At 63.4% G+C, this 21406-nt stretch overlaps 1 protein-coding gene across 2 annotated transcripts in view; it reads right to left on the minus strand.

Annotated features, from left to right (window-relative positions):
• Nucleotides 1–4854: 4854 nt before the first annotated feature.
• Nucleotides 4855–21406, minus strand: part of SCUBE1 (signal peptide, CUB domain and EGF like domain containing 1) — a 99259-nt gene continuing 82707 nt past the window's right edge. For both annotated transcript variants that reach the window (XM_054719617.1, XM_054719616.1), the window contains 12 exons: nt 19717–19836; nt 19309–19413; nt 18414–18530; nt 17616–17753; nt 16276–16479; nt 14232–14393; nt 12820–12987; nt 11551–11712; nt 10883–11080; nt 9075–9227; nt 8668–8747; nt 4855–6167 (listed from right to left, as the gene is read on the minus strand). In XM_054719617.1, the coding sequence (XP_054575592.1) occupies nt 6015–6167; nt 8668–8747; nt 9075–9227; nt 10883–11080; nt 11551–11712; nt 12820–12987; nt 14232–14393; nt 16276–16479; nt 17616–17753; nt 18414–18530; nt 19309–19413; nt 19717–19836 (1760 nt within the window). In that variant the 3' untranslated portion in view covers nt 4855–6014. The remainder of the gene's footprint in view (nt 6168–8667; nt 8748–9074; nt 9228–10882; nt 11081–11550; nt 11713–12819; nt 12988–14231; nt 14394–16275; nt 16480–17615; nt 17754–18413; nt 18531–19308; nt 19414–19716; nt 19837–21406) is intronic.

Consider the following 21406-nt stretch of genomic DNA (forward strand, 5'->3'; position numbering starts at 1 on the left):
TTTTTCTTGCTAGTCTGTCTCCTATTTGATTGTGAGAACAGTGAGACCAAGTTGCTTCCTCCCTCACTTCCACAGAGTTGCTTCCTGTTGCAACTTTGTAATGATTGCATTTCGCTAAATGACTCCAAGGCTGACGCTTGTGGGTTTTTTGGTGCTTTGGTTGGTGAATACCAGTACTTCGTTTTAAACTGAATTTAAGCAAAATGTGCCAGTTCAGAGGACCTGTTCGATGTGGCTAGGACACTTAAGTTGGTTTGTAAAGGCTTAAACTTCCAAACTCCAGCTGGTGAGGGGCATAGAGAAAAACATTACTGCCCTGCGGAAGGTTTTTTTAAAAAAAATATAACATCAGCTTTGTCACAAAATGTTTGTGGTTCAATTACTCCATGAAAAACATACTTGAAGCCCTGGCCGGCGTGGCTCGGTTGGAGAGTTGTCCAGTGCACCAAAGGGTGGAGGGTTTGATTCCTGATCAAGGCACATACTCAGGTTTCAGATTTGGTCCTGGGTTGGGGCACGTAATGGAGGCAACCAATTGATGTTGCGCCCTCTCTCTCATTCCCTCTTCTTTCCTCTCTAAAAAACCCCAATAAGAATGTATCCTCAGGTGAGGATTGAAAAAAAATACTTGTAAAATTTTGACAACTATGATTTTTAATTCAATTGGTATAATTTCACAGCTTGTTTGGATGAAATTATTAACCACATCCAGTTCCAGGTGCCTTTCTGCTCCTTGGGGTAATGAATTTACCAAGAATGTTAGTCTCTGTATGCTGGGCCACATCCAATTTTATATGAGTACTGGTGGCCTGGTGCACGGACTTGTGCACATTGAAAGGAAATTAATTAGAAGAAATATTTTAATACTGCTATTCGCCCTTTATTGGTTAGAAGTGTCAACCAAATTCACGATCAACAAGGACATATTGAAATACACGCGTGCAATTGGCGCCAGAGAGAGCTTTATATGTATTGCACATGCACGAGCCAACGTTCATTTTTGTATTGCCAGTGTGCGTCATATGTACCGGCCGGTCGGTAGTCCGGTTGGTCACTTAGCCTTTTATATATATAGATTATCATTGCAAGAAAAAAGGCCTTTACTATTCAACATTTTAACTGAACTTAGCTGAGTAGCATTCACAATAATGCTAGTTTTTCACTTGGAGCAGAATGAACTTCAGATAGCTTAATTTTAGTCCCACAAATTGGATGAAATGTTGGAACTATCTAATGACTGATACACATTGGCTTCAACTATGGGATAATTCCTCGGCCAGTGGGGCCAACGCACTAAGGGGGATGGTTTGGCTTTTCAGATGAACACAAGGAAAAGACTTTTGAGATTGCTTTCAGTTCTTTTGGGTATATTCCCTGAAGTTCCCATAGACTTTTGTTTTTATTTAAAATATATTTTATTGATTTCAGAGAGGAAGGGAGAGGGAGAAAGAGATAGAAACATCAATGATGAGAGAGAATCGTTGATTGGCTGCCTCCTGCACAACCCCTACTGGTGATCGAGCCCACAACCTGAGCATGTGCCCTTGACTGGAATCGAACCTGGGACCCTTCAGTCCACAGGCCGACGCTCTATCCACTGAGCCAAACCAGCTGGGGCTCATTTTTTAAGATGTTTTTATTGATTTTGAGAGAGAGAGGGAGGAGAGAGAGAGAAACATTGATGTAAGAAACATTGATCCTTCCGTACTCACCCCAACCAGGGATTGAGCCCTGCAACCTGGGCACGTGCCCTGACAGGGAATCGAACCGGTGACCTTTCAGTGAATGGGATGACGCCCAACCAACCGAGCCCCACTGGCCGGGGCTTTCCTTAGACTTAAACCACTGTGGTCCCCTATCTCATCTGGACTATTAATATCCTTTATAAAATTGTTTTTCCTTCTGTCGAGTGCATGATGCCGGGGGTTCTCCACGTTATTGAGGAGAACAGTGGTTATTAGCCTTTTAGGGTTGAGAACCCGATGAAAGCCATGGCCACACACACACACACCCACACACACACACACTGGTCACACATCTGGTTTTGAGGGTCCCTGTCCCCTGAGGCTTGCTGACCGTGACTCCCAGGGGAGAGTCCGGCAGAGGAACATCTCCGGTGCACGGCCAGTCATGAGGAGACATGGGACTCGAACCCCGACGTTCACTTTCTGGCAGCTCATTTGGGAGTGCCTCTGTTCCCTCACGTGGGGTGCCCTCCACCTGCAGGTCTCACGTTCGCCGCGCTGCCGCCCAGAACCCACTGTGGCCCCTTTACTTTCAGCCCTCAACACAGCCAGGGCGTTTCTGAGACCACTATTTTCTTTCTGATTTCAGTTACCGTGGTCCTCCCCACCCCCACGTGACCTCTGATGAACGTGAGAAAGGGAGCATATTCCAGTTCATCTTCTGTTTACTATGAGAGCGGTTTTCACACGTGTTCAGTTACATGCATGTGTGTGAACATAACGGAGAAAACAGCATTCAAGGCAACGCAGTGTGCCGGAGCTCAGACCACACAGCGCCCCGCGGAAGCCCCGGGGAGGCGGCGGGCCCGGGCCCAGCTCCACGCGTGCAGACACCTGGGGGCGGGGGGCAGCCTGGCTGCGTGGCTCCGGCTGTTGAAGGTTCTGAATAAGCAGTCCCCGGCCCTGTGTGGCCTCTGGGGGCGAGGGCCGGCGCTCTAATGAGCGTGTGCTGGGCCTGGAGGAGGGGAAGCTGGGGGCGGGGCACTGGGTGTCTCCCCAAAGGCCGGGGCTAGAAGCAGCAGGAACCTGGGGTGGGCGCCGTGCTGCGGCCTCGCTCGCCCTGCCGGCCAAGTTCCAATGGACTAAATGGCTGTCCCTCCAGGGAGAAGGCAGAGGCCATCTTCCCCTGAATGAGCTGCAGGCTGGTTCTGGAGGGAGGGTTGTCACTAAGACCCCACCCCCACCCCTCCCTCTGCCCTTCATATCCCCGCCCTGTTCACCCCACTGCCAGGGCGGCCCAGCCTGAAAGACTCGGATCAGCTTTGGGCTCAGATGGGCGTGGTTTGGATTCTGCTCGATTACTACCCGTCTTGGGCAGATCACCCGGCCTCCCTGGCTCCAGCTCCAGACTGCACTGTGTGAGTAGGCGGTGAGGCTGAGCCCAGAGCCAGCCGGGCAAGTGGGGGGACCTCGGCCCTTCCTGCTGAGACTCGGCGCGTGGAGGATGTCAGAGTCCACTCAGGCTCTGGGCCTCGGGAAACACGGGGTCCTGATCCTTGGGGGCCATCTGCAGGGTGTGGCCATGGCCATGTCGTCTGGTCCTGGGGTGGGGCCGCCTCGCCCCTGCTGGTGGCTGGCACACAGTAGGTGCTTAGACTTGGGACTTCTTAGGACTTCCTCCCGGAGGGGCTGGCGGTCTGGGGGTGCTGCAGACGCGGCCGTGGGAGCACCAAGCCCTTTGCAGTGTGTCTCAACGTCAAGTCCTCTTGCCTTTGGCCTGACGCTGGGTCCGTGCTGCCGCCCAGGTCAGAGGGAGGGCTGGCTGCCACCACGTGCAACTCGACGAGGAAGGGGGCCTGGGTGCAAGCTGCAGTTTTCCGGGGTGACTGACTTCCAAGCATGGAGCAGGGAGGTGAGAAAAGCTGGGGTTCCTGGTGACAGGTGAGGAAGCGCCCACCCAGAGCGCTGGCTGTGGAGGCACAGGCAGCGGGCACTGCGTGGGGCAGACGCCATCCTGCCCACCCCCGGCTTTGTCTCTTCATCCAGGGGCGTTCCAGGGGATCCGTCAGCCCCGGCCGTGGGCTCTCCCCCTTTCTAGGAGCCCAGCACACAGTAGGTGCTCAGCAAACATCTACTAAATGACCCAGCTTAGCTCAGCATCTTCTTTGCTGCTGGGTGGTGGAGGTGCTGGGAGAATTAGTCACTCCCCAAATGTCACCTAGTACCCCCACAGCTCCGCGGGCTGGGCCTCGTCCTGGGACGGGGCGGCCTTGGCCGTGTCTGGGAGCGGAGCAGGGCTGTGAGAGGTGGGCAGATGCTGTGGTCAGGCTTCGGAAGCCGGCCTCTCGGAGCCACTGCAGCCTGGATGTTCAGGCCTGGGCCTCAGCTCTTCTGCGTCTGCGTGTCCCAGACCAGCGGACGGCAGGAGGGGAAGCTGCCTGAGACACCACGGGACCGCGGCCTCCTCCAGCCTGTCACCACACGCCGGGAGGAGCTGCGGGCCATTCTGGGACACCCAATTTCTAGGGACGACCAAGGGCTTGACAGGGAGACAGGCCTCTTTCTGGAATCCAGGGCTGGCTTTCCGGGAAGGGCGGTGTGGCCCTGGGGTTCCTCCGCTGACCATGACCTACCCCAGTGCTGACCCCAGCGGGAGTTGGATCTGGCAGAGAAGGTGCCGGTGGCACTCAGGGGACTTGCCATACCGAGATGGGTCATGGCAGCGGCATTCCTGGGCCCCGAGCCCTCGTCTGAACTGTAAAATCCACCCTGATCCGCTTTGTCACCAAGCCCCTGTCTCCGGGACCTCACTGGCCTGCCTCCATCCTGACCCCCCACAGGGTGCCGTGACCTTCTCACCCCGAGCTCACCGCAGGCTGGGCATTGTGGCTGGGGGGGGGGTGGGGGGAGGAAACAGCCTGGGGGGGTTCATTGTAAGATTCTCCCATGTTCCTTGGGATTCTGAATGCCTGTTAACCCTAAAAACACAGCCACCTCCTGCGCACGCCCTGCGCCTGGAGCCCGTTAGCACGCGGGTCCTCACGCTCCATCCCAGGCGCCCGCTTCCTGGCTGAGCGGGACTCCAGGCCACCAGGTCCGGTCCCAGACTCTCATTTTAAAGAGATACTCCGAGGGGGAGGGGGACGGGGAGGGGGAGAGAGAGGGAGAGGGGGAGGGAGGCAGCCAGCACAGAAGGGGGCTTCGCTGGGGCTGGGCCTCCGGCCCCAACCCCGACCCTGGGGCGGGGGGGCACCTGCCTCCCTGGGCCTGTCTCCTTCGCGAGTAAAAGCAAGGAGTGGGTGCTGCTCCGAGGCCCTGTGACCCCACGGCCAGTGCCCGTTGGGAAAGGCTTGCTTCCGGTGGCACGGGGGCACAGCATGGACCCCGAGGTCATGCCTCGGGGTCAGACACAGCCCCTCCTGAAGGGAGTGTAGGCCCTGCACCCCGGGGGGGGGGGGGGCTGGAGGGGAACCGGCCTCCAGCTGAGGGCAGCACCCCAGAAAGCGTCGGAGCCCAGCTCCCAAAGACCTCTTCCAAAGGCGCCCCAGCCGCGGCCCCGCCTCCCATAAACGGGTGCCCGGCCCTGGGACGCATCTGGTCAGCTAGGGAAGCGGGCCAGCTGGGCGCGCACTGGCTGGTGGAGACGAGGGGTCACGGTATTTCCAGGGCCTTCCCTGAAGTACCCACAAGTAGAAGTCTCTATTTGTATTTATATTTATACATATATAATACTCAATTAGACGCTCTATTGAGGGAAAGCACAATCTACAGGTCCCTCCCCGGCTGCTCCTTTCTGTGCCCCAGAATCCGCAGAGCTAACCACAGGGCAACGTGTCCTGGGCCTGTGGCCGAGGGGCCTGCAGTGCGGACGCCCCGCGGCACCTTCCCACTTACCAAAGCCCTGCAGCCGCCCTCACGCCCTCTCTCCAAGGCCTGGCTCAGCTCTCCCATGATCCCTCCCAGAGCCTCGGAGTGTCACTCGAGGGGCACCTGCAGTCTCCCCACTGTGCTCTGCCGGGACCGCCTGTGGCCCGGGCATGTGCAGAGGGCCTGGCCCGGGAGCAGCGCGGTGTCCTGGGAACAGCAGGCGGGGAGGGAGGAAGCTGCCGAAAGCAATGTTTCCCAGGGGCGGAGATGGGAGCGATGGGAGCCGTGTGGCTGGGCTGGGGTCTGCCTGGGCAGGGTCTCCCCTCCACAGGCTGGTCAGCGCTTCCTGACGGGCAGCCCCAGGCCACGTGGAGGCCGGTGGAGCTTCTTAGCTTCTGCTGGGGGCAGGCCCTCCCTCACCCGCTAGGGTCGCTGCGGCAGGAGCGGGCGGGTGCACCAGCACTATTTGTAGGGCCGCAGGAATCGGGACACTTTGGAGCGCAGCAGCTTGATGAAGGAGCGTGGGAACATCTCCTTGGACTCCTGGGCCGTGTACTTGAAGTAGTTCTGGGGGTGCGCCAGCACGTCGAAGAGCGCCTTGATCAGCTTCTTGTCCTGCAAGACATGGCCGGGCCGCGTGAGGTCGGGCTGGGCTGCAGGGCCCTGGCGCCACCCTCTGCAAGGGGCACCTGATGGGGGCGGTGGGGTGTCTGCACATGTGCGGGGCGGAGGGAGATGCGGGGATAGCTGGTCAGTTTCAGGAGCCCACACTCTGCCATAAATGACTTTTACTTTTAATTATCGAATTTAAAAAAATATTTTTATTGATTTCAGAGAGGAAAGGAGGAGGAGAGGCATATAGAAACATCAGTGATGAGAGAGAATCATTGACAGGCTGCCTCCTGCACGCCCCACACTGGGGATCGAACCCGCAACCCAGGCCTGTGCCCTGACCTGGAATCTAACCATGACTTCCTGCTTCATGGGTGGACGCTCAACCACTGAGCCATGCTGGCCGGGCTCGAATTGGTTTTCAATAGTTTATTGGGGGAGCATTTGAGATCTTGCTCCCGGCATACGTCAGTTTGGCTCAAATGAACTCTTAAAATAAAACAGCGGTCTAGTGGTTTTAACTTGTGGCGTTGCAGTACTCCTTAATTTAATAAGCGTTCTGCAGAAAACAAGGCAGAGCAAAAACTGCTGGAAACCAGAACGCGGAGCAGAGAGCACGGGCTTTGGGGGCCAAAGACCTGGGTTTGAAACTAGTTCCAGAACCTTCTCCCTCGCCTGGGAGCGGGCCGCCCTCTGCAGGTCACTCCTCTGTGTGAGGGGTCCCTCCCCTCAGGGCTGTGCGGGGGGCTCAGGCCTACATCCCACTCAGCACTGCACTCACTCCGCCTCGGGCTGCCTCACCGCGGCCTGTGCACCGCAGACGCGGTCCGCACTCTGGTGCTGTCGCTTAGTAGCCGGACGCCCTCTCTGAGCCCAGGGGCGTCATGTCTAAAGGGGGCGATGCGACCCCGGAGGGGACCCTCAGGAGCAGCGTGAGCCTGGCTGTGGTGTCCCAAGGGCTGCAGCAGAGACCCCACACGTGGCCCACGGAAGGGACTCAGCGGAGGCAGCCACCATGCCACGGGCTCAGCGTCACACTGACGCGACCCAGCCCACACTCGTGGCCTCTTACACACGTGCCTGCAGCTTCATGCCCTTGAGAAACCCTGTGGGCCCCTCCCGTGTGCCAAGTGCGCTGCCAGATGCCGGGGACAGAAGGCTGAGGTGGGCCCCTGCAGCCCGCCACAAGGAGGACGGCCACCAAATACTGTCACCGCAGGACAAACGGAAACTGCAGGGCTGACGGGAAGGCCGTGGGACTCCGAGTGCGACCTGGCCAGGGAGGTCCAGGCGGTGAGCTGAGAGCAGAGGCTAGGTGGACGGTCACTGAGGAAAGAGGCCTTGGTGAGTGGAGTTTCAGGGTGCGGAGGCCCAGGCCCTGCAGAGCAGGGGGCGGCCATGCTGCGCTGGGCCCGCAGCCCAGGTCTCCATCCTAGCTGAGCACTTCTCTTCTGAAGAGCTGCTCCCAGCGATGGGGCAGAGGGCCAGGCGGCAGAGGACAGGTGAGGAGGAAAGAGGTGGGCACTGTCTCCAGGACAGACTGACAGAGAGGCCAGGACGACCCTCTGGTTCCCATCACCAGCCGGGCGCCAAGGAGGAGAGGCGGCACTCCGAGCCCCGAGACCGCCAGGTTTGTAACCTCTCCACTTCCACACTGCCCGCCCGCTGTGGCAGCGTACAGGCCGGGGACCCCAGGGCTGTGAACTATTTCTCAGCCCTGGAGGTGGGGCTCAGAGGGCTTGCTGGGGCCACCCAGCTGGGAGTGACAGCCTGTGACTGCCCCAGACCCACTCCTGCCCTCCAGGCTCGGGTCCTGTCAGCAGGGGCTGAGCCCAGAGCCCAGGGTGCTGTCTGCAGGGGCTGAGCCCGGAGCCCGGAGCCGGGGAGCTGTCTGCAGGGGCTGAGCCTGGAGCCCGGAGCCGGGGAGCTGTCTGCAGGGGCTGAGCCCGGAGCCCGGAGCTGGGGAGCTGTCTGCAGGGGCTGAGCCCGGAGCCCGGGGCACTGTCTGCAGGGGCTGAGCCCGGAGCCTGGAGCCGGGGCGCTGTTTGCAGGGGCTGAGCCAGCAGACCCCTGGACTGGCCTCTCCTGGTGAGGACTCAGGGTCTTGACCTGGACAGTGTCAGCTGTCTGATGCCATGGCCCCTCCGTGACAAGGTGGCTCTGTCTCCGGGCCATGGATGGGATAAGGAGGGAGTCTGTCCCAAAGGCGGCTCCGGATCCCATGGATTTAAAGATACCCCTCTGTCAACTACCCGCACTTCCCAGATGAGGAGAGGGGCTCAGAGCTGGTAAGGGACCTGCCCCAGGTCAGGGCTAGACCCCACAGGGAGCTGGTTTTGGAGCTCCTGGTCTATAAGGACAGACGTGCCAGCCTCAGCCCCACCCCCAGGGCCCTCTGACCCCCCACCTTCCCTCACTAGGGGGGCTGGGGCAGGGAGGTCCCTGGATCCCACAGCCCGTCCTGGGATTGCACGAACCCCTTCCCACAGAGCAGCTCGCGCACCTTCAAAATCTCCTGGTGATTCTCCGAGGCGTAGAGCCGCCCGTCTCGAACGATGTCCTCTATCAACTGCTGGTAGTCCTCTGCGAGCCGCCGGAAGGAAGGGAGGCCGGTGAGGGCTCCGGACCCCGCGGCCCTCTCCCCCGCACCTCTGCCCGCCCCCCCTGCGCCAGCCACAGGCAGCTCTGCCTCCGCACCTGTGTGCCCTGTACCCGCACTGTTCTCCTTGAGGTTTGGTGAGCTAGGAAACTCCTATTCAATCCTCAAAACCCTGCACCAATTGCTCCCTCCTCAATGCCTGGGACCCACATGGGCCTGCTCCCTCCCCCAGGCTGGAGCTCCTGAGGCCGATGGGATTCGGCTGTGAGCGCAGGGCTGGCCTGGCTCGGGGCGCAGAGTGGCCCACGTACCGTCGTAGGTGACGTAGGGCACCTGGAAGCCTCTGCCGCTGTTGCCCTCGTTGGACTTGAACTGGATCCAGAGCTTCCGGGAGCGCGAGGTGAAGGCGATGGGTCTCTCGTAGGCCTGGCAGGTCTCGTAGGTGGTGACAGACGTGGGCGAGGCTGGGGGCGAGGACACGCCACTGCTCCTCTCCCCCCACCCGGGAGCCAGCCCCGCCATGCCCACTGCTCCTCCCCTCCCCACCCAGGAGCCAGCCCCGCCACGCCCACTGCTCCTCCCCTCCCCACCCCACCCGGGAGCCAGCCCCGCCACGCCCACTGCTCCTCCCCCCCCACCCGGGAGCCAGCCCACTGCTCCAAGCACCCTCTCTAGTTTCCGCACTGTTCCCTCTGCCTCAGATGCTCTTCCCACCCCAACCCCAGTGCCTAATGGTCCTTCTGAGCCCGTTCCCAGGCCCCCTCCCCCGGGAAGCCTCCCGCTCTGCTCTGGCAAACCCTTTATCACAGCCTCTCTCTATGGGGTGTCACTGTCCTGCCACCTGCGCCTCGAGGCCAGGGCTCATGCCTGCACCCAGCGCAGAGCCAGGGCTGAGGTGAAGGCTCAGACGTGGGGAGTGACCCTCCCTGTGGGGGCCTGGGGGCCCACCTTCTCACCGCTCCCTGGGAGCCTTCCTGACCTGCCCTGGAGGTGGGAGAGGCTGGCTCCCTGGAGCTGACCCTGTGTGTGAACAGTAGAGGGAGGAGGGCAGCTGGGGGCTGGTGACCAGCATGGGCAGGGACAGGGGACAGGGGACAGGGGACAGGGTCCCAGGCCGGGCTCTGAATCTCCGTGGGAGCCCGGGCGGCTCCGGGCCCTTTGCGGCCTCGGTCCTATTGGACGTGGGGTTTCCCGGCTCAGCAGCTGCGCTGAGGGGGAGACGGTGACGAGACCCAGCACCGGGGCTCAGCCTGCCCTGCTCCGCGGTCTCTGCGCCAGGGGCAGCCGAGGCCCAGGTGGCAGGTGCGTCTGTGCGGCTGCCTGTGTCCTCCCCGACCTCTGACTGGGGGCTTGTCCCAATGGGCACCACTGCCTGCGGCAGCGCCCACGGGGAGGAACACAGCTGGTCCTGGGGGCACTCAGGGTAGCCCTGCCTCGCTGGCTGCCGTGGCCGTCCGGGCTCACGCCTGTCCTGCGGTGGAGGGGCCACCGAAGACTCACCGCGGGCCGCCGACAGGGTGACGAGCCAGGAGGCTGGGCTCGTGGAGGGGAGGGGGCGGGCTGTCCACCTGGCGTCTGTGTGAGGGCACACACTGGCCCTTTGCCACAGGCCACCCCCCCAACTTCAGAGGAAGGAGTCTGGGGAGGAGGGGCCGCTCCGGGTCTCACCCTGGCCTGTGTGGCAGGACCGGTGTGTGGTCAGTGTAGAGACCAGCTGGACCAGGTCCTGATTCCCATGGTCAGGGCACCCCGAAGCTGTCCAGACCTTTCCACAGAACTCTATAGCGCCCACGGCTTAGAGTCAGACAGAAGTGGATTTACACCCAGGGGTGCCCTGGCTGGTGTGGCTCAGTGGATAGAGCGTCGGCCTGCAGACTAAAGAGTCCCAGGTTCAATTCTGGCCAAGGGCACATGCCTGGGTTGTGGGCTCAATCCCCAGGGGGGGCGTGCAGGAGGCAGCCGATCAATGATTCTCTCTCATCATTGATGTTTCTATCTCTCTATCTCTCTCACTTCCTCTCTGAAATCAACAAAGAAAACATATTTAAAGAAAAATAAACAAATAAACCCAGGGGTGAAGGAGTGGCATGTGGCCGAGCCCGGCCTCCGCGGCACCTACCGCTCTTGCGCATGACCAGGACGTCGCCGCACTCGTCCTCAATGGGCAGGAAGATCTCGGGGACCACGATGAGGATCCTGCGCTTGGGGGGCGGGGAGATGTACCACACGCACTCTGCGTTGGCCGGGTAGTCGCCGGGGTAGTTGGGGGACTCGATGTAGCCCATGTAGTCGCCGAGCTCCCCGCCGCAGTGCTGGTCTGTGGGCGCGGGGCCCGCGGGCCGGTCAGGCCCAGCTGATGGGTCTGTGGGCGCGGGGCCCTCAGCAGCCTTGAGGCTGGCAGGTGCTCCGTCCCCATCTTGCCCACCTCCGCCTGGCCCCCCCACCAGCCAGCCAGGCCTTGAGCCGCCTTCTCCTGGGGACCCTCTCACAGCCTCCCTGGCCTGGCTTCTCTTCCACAGGCCCCGACCCGAGCAGGACCCGGCCCGGCACCCAGGTGCAGGCCGCCCCGTGAGCAATGGAACCGAGAGAGCAGGCCGAGCCAGGCACAGCCTCCACACCGGGGGCTCCCTGCCCAGGCCCCTCCCAGCGCCCCCAGGCCCTCCCAGCACCCCAGCCCCTCCCAGCGCCCCCAGGCCCTCCCAGCGCTCCCAGCCCCTCCCAGGACCCCCAGCCCCTCCCAGCGCCCCAGCCCCTCCCAGCGCCCCAGGCCGGAAGAACAGCACCCACTTTTGCAGTGCGTGACGTTGGTGGAGCCATCGAAGTCGGTGCTGGTGTTGCCCGGGCAGGTGATGCAGTGGTTCTGGCCGAACTCGGGCTGGTAGGTGCCGACGGGGCAGCGGATGCAGCGGTGGGAGGTGGTGTTGTAGTGGTGGCCGGGGGAGCAGTGCACTGGGGGGCAGGGGGGCATTAGTGGGGGGGCATTCTCCCCGAGGCCCCCCTGCCCCCGGGGTCTCAGCAGAGCAAGGCCCTTCCCCACTGCCCGGTGCCCTCCCACTGCGTCTAGTCCCTCTGTCCCCGCCCGTCCACAGCCATGCAGAGTGCTCTGGGCCTCCGGGGTCTGAGTGCGGGGGGGGGGGGGGGGCACGTGGAGGGGGAGGGGGAAGCAGACCGAGTCCGCCTCGAGGCCAACATCCCGCTGCAGGGGAAGGAAATGTGGGTTAGGGTGGGGTTCCCCAAGGGCCAGAGAAGGGATCCTGGAGGCCGGCCTGCCGGGAGCAATTCTCGGGGAGCAGTGGGGGTGAGTCTGGCTGGCTGGTGGGGGTTCAGGAGAGAATGGGGGAGAGGAAGTGGCGTCCAGACCCTCGTTGTATGAGGCTGAGTCACGGGGAGGAAATGAGGCAGGAGTGGAGTGGGGGCGCTGGAGCTGGGGCTGCCTCCCTCAGAACGAGGGCTCAGAGAACCCGTGTGTTCCTACACATGGGGGTGTCAGAGGGGCTCCCCAAAGGCGTGCCTGTGCCCCCGGTGGGGAGGAGTGGTGGGGCTGCAGGCTGGCAGCCCTGGAGGGACGGGGTGTCCAGTGGGGTGACTCTGACCTGGCCCCACCGTCCCTGCTGCCTCCTGCCCACCGTCCCTGCTGCCTCCTGCCCTTCACCTTCCTGCCCACCGTCCTGCCCACCATCCCTGCTGCCTCCTGCCCTTCACCTTCCTGCCCACCGTCCCTGCTGCCTCCTGCCCCACCGTCCCTGCTGCCTCCTGCCCCACCGTCCCTGCTGCCTCCTGCCCACCGTCCCTGCTGCCTCCTGCCCTTCACCGTCCTGCCCACCGTCCTGCCACACGAAGCGCCCAGAGGAGCTGGCGGCTCCCCTCCTCGCCCGGGAGGCTCAGCGCCCTTGACCACAGCTCAGGCGGTGGGGCCGCTGTCCTGCCCAGTGTGTGGCACAGAGCCGGTCCCCAGTGTCCAGCGCCGGATGGCTCCAGGTTCCCTCTGACCCGGAGATGTGGGCGGGAAGTGGTCCCCGAGCCGCTCAGCCAGCCTGGGGGAGGGGGCGCCCTCACCTTTGGCCTCGCAGTCTTGGAAGGAGGCCGTGCCCTCGTGCTTGGTGAGCAGGCCCCCGCCGCAGGGGAAGCAGCCGGTGCGCCCAGGCTCCGGCTGGTAGGTGCCCACGGGGCAGGCCTGGCAGGGCCTGAAGCCGTCAGCGGAGAAGGAGCCGGGAGAGCACTGGCCTGGAAGACAGAGGCCGCGGCTCACTCGCGCCGGCAGGAGGGGCCTCGTCCAGCCCTGCCCTCAGCCCTCATCTGCCCCTGGGAAGGGCACCAAGCACCAAGGTTGGGGTGGCTGGGGGAGGAACCTGGGGTGCCCGAGCCTGCCACCCACCCATCTGTGGCGGTCAGAGGCTCATGGCCGTGAGGCTTGGCCAGGCCCGGCTCTACCCCCACCAGCAGGAAGAGAAGTGGCCTGGTGCCGAGCTGGGTGTGTGGGGGCCGCAGTGGAGATGGGGCGCGGGAGGTCACTTCTCTCAGAGAAACTGTCCCCGAGGGCAGGCCACACCCGGGCTCACAGCAGGACTGGGCTCTGAGCTCACGGCTCACCCTGCCGCGGCCGTGAGCAGGGCCGGGCCAGAGCGGGAGGAGGGCCGCGGTCCCGGGGACACCACCTAGCAGAAGGCAGGATGGAGTGTTCCCTGGCCTCGCCGGAGGGGCGGCCCAGACTCTGGGTTCTCTGTTCCCAGCGGTGGCCACACCGAGCTCCGTGCCAGTCCCATCCCCGCTGGGGGCAGGGACCGCCCTTCTGGAGGGGCAGCGGGCCTGAGGGCGGCGGGCAGCCTGCAGACCCAGGCCTGGGCCCTGATCTCCTCTGCCCCAGCACCACCCCAGGATCTCAGGCACCCCTTTCCCCGCCTGGTCCCTTGGGTGACCCAGGGGAGGGAGGTTGATGGGCAGAGGTCCATTTCACAGAGGAGGTTTAAGTGGGCACTACATGGAAAAGCTCTTTGCAAACCCACTGTGCTCAGGAAACGGACCCAAGGCTTTCCAAACCACCTACAGGGCCAACTGCCAAGTTCCGTGTCGAGCAGTTCTTGCCCAAGCAGGTGCCACAGAGCATGTCCATGGCGACGCGTGCTCCATAAAATGTACCGTGACTGGGCAACCAGAAAGCGCCGGTGCCTCCGCCACAGACCACGGGTGAGCTGCCGGTGGCCAGGTGTTTGTGACCGTGAGGTCCTTTCCGAACTGCGGGGGCTGAGAGCAGCCGCCCTCGCTGACCGGGGCCCTCTGCGGCGTGGACGCCGCTGGCCCGCAGTGCACCCTGCAAGTGGGTCAGGACAGCTCTGCGAATGGCTCGGAGCTTTTCAAAGTCACAAGGCTATGGCCTGTGCTCTGGCAGCCTCGATGGAGGACACAGTGCCCCGGCCCCGCCCCGCCCCGCCCCGCCCCGCCCTCCCCTTCCTGGCTGGGCCCACACTTGCCTCCACATTCAGATACGTTGCGGGCACCAGCCAGGCCGAGCCCGTCGCTGCTGGGGCACGGAGTGCAGCTCAGCTGGCCTTCCCCGTCCTGGTAGGTGCCCGGCGCGCACGGCACACACTGGCCAGAGTCCCCGCTGAAGTAGGTGCCGGGCTCGCAGGCCACTGCGGGCAAAGCGGAGAGACTGCTGGTGGCCGGCTCTCCTGGCGCCTCAGGGCCACCTGTGAGGACCCTGGAGGCCAGACCTGGCCTCAGGCCCCTCCTGGCTGCTCCTGCTGAGGGTCCTCTCAGACCGCTCCCCTCCGCCCTCTGTGCAGGCTGCGGTCCAGGCTCCAGCGGGACCTTTGTCCTCTCTCGACCCACATCCTGCCTGCAGCTCTGAGCCCTTGGCCTGCGTACCATCTGCCTCCTGGAGGAGACACGGTCATTTCGTCCAAACCCAGCTCCCTGCTCCCCCTCCCTTCCCCCTGTGGTGGGAGGTGATGGCTGAGGACTGGGATCGCAGAGAGTTGGGGCAGTGACAGCACGGGCAGGAAGGCAGGGGCAGAGACGGGGGATGAAGACAGAGCCAGTGTGGTTGGCTGCACTGAGCAAATACGCAAAGAGGAGCAGCAGAGGAAACTGATGGGGAAAGGAGGGCTCCCAGACATTCTGGGGAGGAGGGGGGGAGGGGGGGAGGGGAGGGGAGGAGGAGGGGAGGGAGGGAGGGGAGGAGGGGAGAGGGGGGATGGAGGGTGGAGGAGGGTGGAGGAGGGGGGAGGGGGGAGAGGGGAGGAGGGGAGGAGGGGAGAGGGGAGGAGGGGAGGGGGGGGGAGGGGGAGGGGAGGAGGGGGAAGGGGGAGGGGGAGGAGGGGGGAAGGGGGAGGGGGAGGGGGAGGGAGGAGGGGGGAGGGGAGGAGCGGGGGGAGGGCTGTGGGCTGGAGGTGACGCTAGCAGGTGCAGGGGCACGTGGGACCGATGCTGCCAGTGTCCACAAGGGGGATCTGGGTGAAGAAATATGGAAGTTGGGTTCTGTCTGGCAATGTTTCTTAAAGTTTGAAATGACTTTAAAATAAGTTATTAAAAATAAAAGAATGAAGAAAAGGAAAAAAAAAAAAAAAGGAACGGCAGAGAAAGGCAGCACTGCCCACTTCATCGCCTGAGCCAGGACCCCGCCCTCCGCTCCCTTCCCACCTCCTGCCCTCCGCTCCCGTACCCCTAAGCCCCTTCTCCAGCAGCCCCCACGCTCCTCTAGCCAAGCCTGTGCTTTGGACTTGGGGCTCCAGCCGCCCAGTTAAGGGCTTCACCGGGTGGCGGGTAAGCGGCAGCTCCGCATCGGTCCCTCCCCGTCGCCCAGAGCAGAAAGGGGGGCCGCCTCTGCCCAGGAAGCCCCTTTCTCCCTGGCCCCTGCAGGTGTACTCTGAGTGCACCCCGCTCCTGCCACCTCCTTGGCCTCCCCCCCACCGCCCACCCTCCGCTCAGCCTCCCCACAGCGGACGGGGGTGGGGGGTGGGGAGACGGGGGGCAGGTGGTTTCCAGGCACCCAGAGCAGCCCCTGCCGGGTCCGATGCTGCGTGTTGCCCGGGTGTGCTCGCTTGCTCACCACCGGCCTTCTCTCCCCACGTCAACTACACCCACACTCAGCACCCGGCCCGCTGCAGCCAGTCTCCTCCCAGCAGGCCCGCCCTGGGGGGTCATGTCACCAGCCTGTTCACTCGGCCCTGCCGGCCCCGCCGCACCCCCGGGGCCCTCAGCCTCGCGCGCATCTTCTCTCGGCTCCTGCTCTGCCCTCCGCCCGCTGCCGCCCCGGCCCTGCCTCCGCTGTCCTGCTGGCCTGCGCTCTCCGTCCCACTGGCAGCCTGCGGTGACGGTCACTGTACCAACGCCCGCCGAGTGGGAGCCTCGCCCAGGGCCCGGCACCAGGAGCGTCCTCCGGGGAGCCACTGTGACAGCGCCACGCTGCTCCGCTCTGGCGGCCTCGTGCTTCTCTGTCCCCTCCCTCGTGTGCCCTTTCCCCGGGCCGCGGGGAAGGAAGGACAGACAGTGGCTGTGCCGGGCGGGACTCACCGCATGTGCTGTCCCGCAGCGTCTGGCCTGTGCCGCATGTGCCCGGGCCCTCCGGGGCCTTGGCCGGCTGCTGGGCCACCTCGTACTCGGTGCCCGCGACCTGGATGGAGAAGAGCTGCCGGCTGACGGCCTTCCGCAGGGTCCTGATGGCAGCCTGCACGCTCTGCTCTGCCCGCCTCCGCACACAGTCCGCCTCGCAGGTGTCTGCAGCCAAAGAGAACGTCACACCCCTCCCCACGCCCCCCCTGCCCCCCCCCCCCCCCCAGCTGCCTCTTCCCCAGGCCTCCCCTCTGCCCTCTGCCAGCACCGGCACCGGCACCGGCACCGCACTGGGCCAGGCGAGGCACCATGGCTGCGTCCATCTGACAGACGGGGAGACTGAGGCTCCCAGAGCTATGGCCTGCCCAAAGCCACGCGGCAGATCCGAGCGGAAACCAGGCCGCCGCCACTGCACCACCCCCCCGCCCAGGCACACCCACTGCTGGTGCTCCTGCTGCCAGTCAGACACCTGCCCGTCCCAGGAACATGCCAGCCCCCTGGCCCTGCTCCCTGGCCCTCCGGGCGCGGCCCCTCGCTGTGAACGCCGCTTGCAGCCTCCCTGCCCGACACGCTGCTTCCTGGACGTGTCTTGCTCTCTCTGCCCTCTGGGCCTTTGCCTGTTCTAGTCGCTCTGCCTGGATGCCAGTCCCGCGCCCTCTCCATGGGGTGAATCCAATGGCACCTCTCTGGGAAGACTTCCCGGGGCCCTCCCGGGGGTAGACTTCCGGGGTGCCCCGTTTGTTCTCACGCCCCTCCACCTAGCGGCTCCCCAGCACTGGGCGTCTGTGTGCACATCTGCCTCCCCGTGGCTGGAAGTGCCACCAGTGAGGGGACCCTGGTCTGATCCCCGCATTCCAGTGTCCAGGGGGCTAGGCACACACAGCCACATTTGCTGACAGAGCTCAACTCCTCTCACCGCTCCCCACTCACTCACAGCCAAGAGGAAGGTGTTGGTACGAGACATGAGCCAGAATCACCAGCCCCGGGAGCCCAGGAAGACAGGCCTTTGGCTGGTCTGTTCCGGGAAGGCTGCGGGTCAGCCCTCCGGCCCCCGTGATGCGGGGGAGGGTGGAGGCGTGTGCTGTCCCTGGCCCTGAGCCCTGCTCCTCTCATGGCCCTGGGCCTCCCCTGCCATCCTGGCTCCAGGCAGTTCCTCTGCCAGTCCTCGCCTGCCAGGCCGGCCTCCACCTCCAGCAGCCGTGTCTGGGCTGGGAGCAGCGCCATGCCCACAGATCTTGCCACCCCCCCGGTGTGCGGGCCTCCCCGACGCCCTCCACAGCCCACGGGGACCCCTCACCCACCTGAGGCCTCCTCCGCCTTTGTCTCCACCTCGAACTCCACCGTGACGTGGGCCACCTCCTTGGATGGGGACTTCCGGCCACGGCGCCTCTTCTTGGAGGAGTCACACTTGAGGGTCACAAAGGTCACGTGGCTGTTCTCTGGACGAGGAAGGGACCGCTGTGGCCGAGTGGCGCAGGCAGGAGCAGGTCCTACCCCGCCGTGCACACCATGGCCTCATCGCCCAGGTGCACACGGGAAGCTGAGGCTGGAGGAGGCCAGGGCTGGCTCTAGGTGCCAGAGGGCCGGTGGCTGAGCCAGCTCTGCCAGCCCCCGGAGCCCATCACCGGAGGTGCCTCCTGCATCTCCCTGTGCGGCTGCACCAGGCGGCTCCGCCCAGGGCTGAGGAGCAGCCTGAGGAGCTCGGCCACCTTCACGGAGGCAGAGCAGAGCTGCCTCCGCCTGGCCCCTCACCAGGCTTCCCCGCTAGTCGCCGGCCGGACCTCCTCCTGGGCCGCCCTCACTGAGCCCCGTGATTCCTGCCACTGGACAGCCAGGCAGAAAGCCCTTGCTCTGGGGAGCTCGCTGACCCCCCGGCGAGGCAGCGACGACGGCCCCAGGGATGCTGGGGTCCTAAGCTTTCTACTTCCTGCTGGCCGCCTTCCCAAGGGACCCATCGTGGCCTACAGTGTGCAGGTGTGGCCGCCGGACTAAGGGGCCAAGGGGTCGCCTTCAGCGGACCCCGCCCTGCTGGGCCCTGGCTCCCACTCCCAGGCATGGAACCCCGCCTGTGTGGGCTGGTTCCAGGGGGGCCCACTCACCCAGCAGCAGCTGCCTGGGGGCCTCCTTGGCTGGCTCCCGGCTGCGGGGCCGGAGGTGGCACTTGGCGTCTCGGATCTTGAAGCGCGCCTTCTGCCTGATGGGGGTGGCGGGGGCACCTGGGGAAACCAAAGTCCCCCAGGTGGTGGCCTCTCCTGTGAGCAGGAGGTGGTGGGGCCGGGGCTGCAGAGGGAGTGCCTGGGTGTGAGGGCTGCCAGGGGCTGGGGGGCCCTCTGCCGCCTCACTTCTCTCCCTGTGAGGCCTGCAGAAGGGGACGTGGGGTGCTGGGGGCAGGCTGGAGCCAGGGGCCTTCCAGCCAGAATCTGTGGAGCAAAGGAAGGCCCGCACCCTAACCCCCACCCCAAAGCAGCTCACGTGGCCCGGGTGTCCAGGGAAGTAGGCAGAGGAGAGAGGGAAGCCAGGGAGGGAGGGTGGGAGCAACAGATGCCCAGACCCCTGCTTCCTTGGAGGAGCTGGGACTACAGCAGCAGCAATCACAGATGCTGAGTCATGTCATGGGTGTTAGACACACGCAGAGGCCATGTCACTGAGCCCCATGGGACACAGCCTGCTCCTGCCGGTGGCCGCTGGCTGGGCCGTGCAGGCACTTTGGGGCAGGGTCGTCCCCGGCAGCGCTGATCCAGGAGCTTCTAGAACTTAATGGCCCGAGTGGGTGGGACTCGCGGCCCTGAAACCCACCCCCTAAATTTAGCACCTCAGGGTCACCGAGCCGCTCTGTGCTGGGGTCCAGGAGCCTCGCGGTCAGAGGAGCCCTTCCGTGGTCCCAGCCCCACAGCCTGCTTGCTACCAACAGCCCAGGAAGCTCCCCTCTGGGCCGTGCCCACGCCCTCCCCCCCAGCATGGAGCACCCGTGGGCGCACGGCCAGGCCAGGCTACCTGCGCAGCTGGGCCCGGCGCTGGAGCTGGTGCCGTTGCGCTTCTGCGGCGTCCTGCCCTGGAGGCTGGGGACCCCGCAGCTCAGACTGTAGCTGTTTTCTGAGTCTGCGGAGAAGTGGGTGGTGAGGCGCACCCGGCACCCCTCTCCCAGCGCCCCCAGGTCCCCGGGCCTCAGAGATGAAGGTCAGGGCCTAGCCTGTGTCAATTCCTTTCTGCTGCGAGACCACAGGGTACGCGGAGCAGGGACACTGCGGCCCATGGAGACCCAGGCAGCTGCCCAGGGCCACTCCATGAGCAGGGCTGGGCCTCAACCCCTCAGGATCCTTCCTGGCGAACAGCAGGAGCGGGGGCTGGACCCGGGGGAGGAGCCCCCACCCCCCCAGCCCATCCCGGGACGGCCTGGGTTACCTGGCACAAAGTGCGTGTGCGCCGGGCAGGCGAGGGAGCAGCTCTCCACCCCGCCCGCCTTGCTGCACCAGAGCTGGGCCCGGGGGGAGGCCTTGGCCGGAGCGAGGCACCTGCCTGTGTCTGAGAAGGAAGACAAGAGAGGCTTGAGGGGCCAGGGTGCAGGCCACCACCCCCGTCCCAGGGCCAGACCACCTTGGGCAGGGGCTGGGAGACGGCCGAGCCCACAGGCCCAGGATTCGGGCTCCATCCTTAGTGGGGGCGTGCAGGAGGCAGCCGATGAATGATTCTCTCTCATCATGGATGTTTCTCTCTCTCTCTGAAATCCATAAAAATATATTTTAAAAAAATAGCCTGGCAGGTCCTCAAAGTTAAACACAGCTACCACGTGGCCAGCAGTTCCACCCCAGGCATCTACCCGAGGAAACGGAAAGCGTGCCGCACAGACCCCTGCAGCGAATGCAGCGGCGCCACTCAGAACGCTCGGACTGGGAACCGCGCCCCGTGCACCGGCCCGTGAGGGTAACGGGGTGCCCCGCCGTACGATGGGACAGCATCCGGCAGCACCGGAATGAGGCCCTGGCCGCACGGCTCAGTCGTTAGAGCATCAGCCTGAGGACGGAGGTCTCAGGCTCGATTCCCTGTCAAGGGTGTGTACTGGGTTTCAGGTTCGATCCCCTTCCCGGTCGGGGCCCATGTGAATGACAACCAATTGATGGGTCTCTCTCACATCGATGTTTTTCTCTGTCTCTTCCCCTCCCTGCTCCCTTCCACTCTGAAAAGTATCAGTGGAAAAAATATCCTCACTCCTTGAGGGAGGATTAAAAAAAAAAAAGGAACGAGGCCCTGGCAGTGGGAACCCTGCAAACACGGACTGTGGTCGCCGAGGCCTGGGCTGGAGGGAGATGGGGAGTGACTGCTATGGGCTGGGCTTCTTATGGAGTGCAAACGCCCTAGAACTGACAGGGGCTGCACAACTAGGGCTGCACTGAAAACCATCGGCTTATACACTTTATTATTTCTTAAAGCATTTTACTTGTTTGTTTATTTATTTATTTTGTTAATCCTCACCCTAGGATATTTTCCCATTGATTTTTTTTTTTTTTTTTTTTAGGGAGAGTGGAAGAGAGGAGGAAAGACAGAAAGAAACATCGATGTGAGAGGAACACAACTGGCTGCCTCTTGCACAGTCCCGACCAGGGACCCCCAGGCTGGGGAGGAGCCTGCAACCAAGGTACATGCCCTTGACTGGAATCGAATCCGGGACCCGCAGGCTGACACTATCCACTGAGCCAAACCAGCTAGGGCACACTCTTTATTTTTACTTATTTATATTTAAATACATGTTTATTGATTTCAGAGAGAAAGGGAGACAGAGAGAAACAGCAACGATGAGAGAGAATCATTGATTAGCTGCCTCCTGCACGACCCCGACTGGGGATTGAGCCCGCAACCCAGGCATGCGCCCTTGACCGGAACTGAACCCAGGACCCTTCAGACTTCGGGGTGACGCTATATCCACTGAGCCAAACAGGCTAGGGTTCGAATCACGCACTTTAAATGGGTGAATTTGCCGAAACCGTCAGTCTACAGAGCGTCGGCCTGCGGACTGAAAGGTCCCGGGTTCAATTCCGGTCAAGGGCATGTACCTTGGTTGCGGGCACATCCCCAGTGGGGGGTGTGCAAGAGGCAG

This window comes from Eptesicus fuscus, chromosome 7 (assembly GCF_027574615.1).
Source record: "Eptesicus fuscus isolate TK198812 chromosome 7, DD_ASM_mEF_20220401, whole genome shotgun sequence".
Classification (NCBI taxonomy): Eukaryota; Metazoa; Chordata; class Mammalia; order Chiroptera; family Vespertilionidae; genus Eptesicus; species Eptesicus fuscus.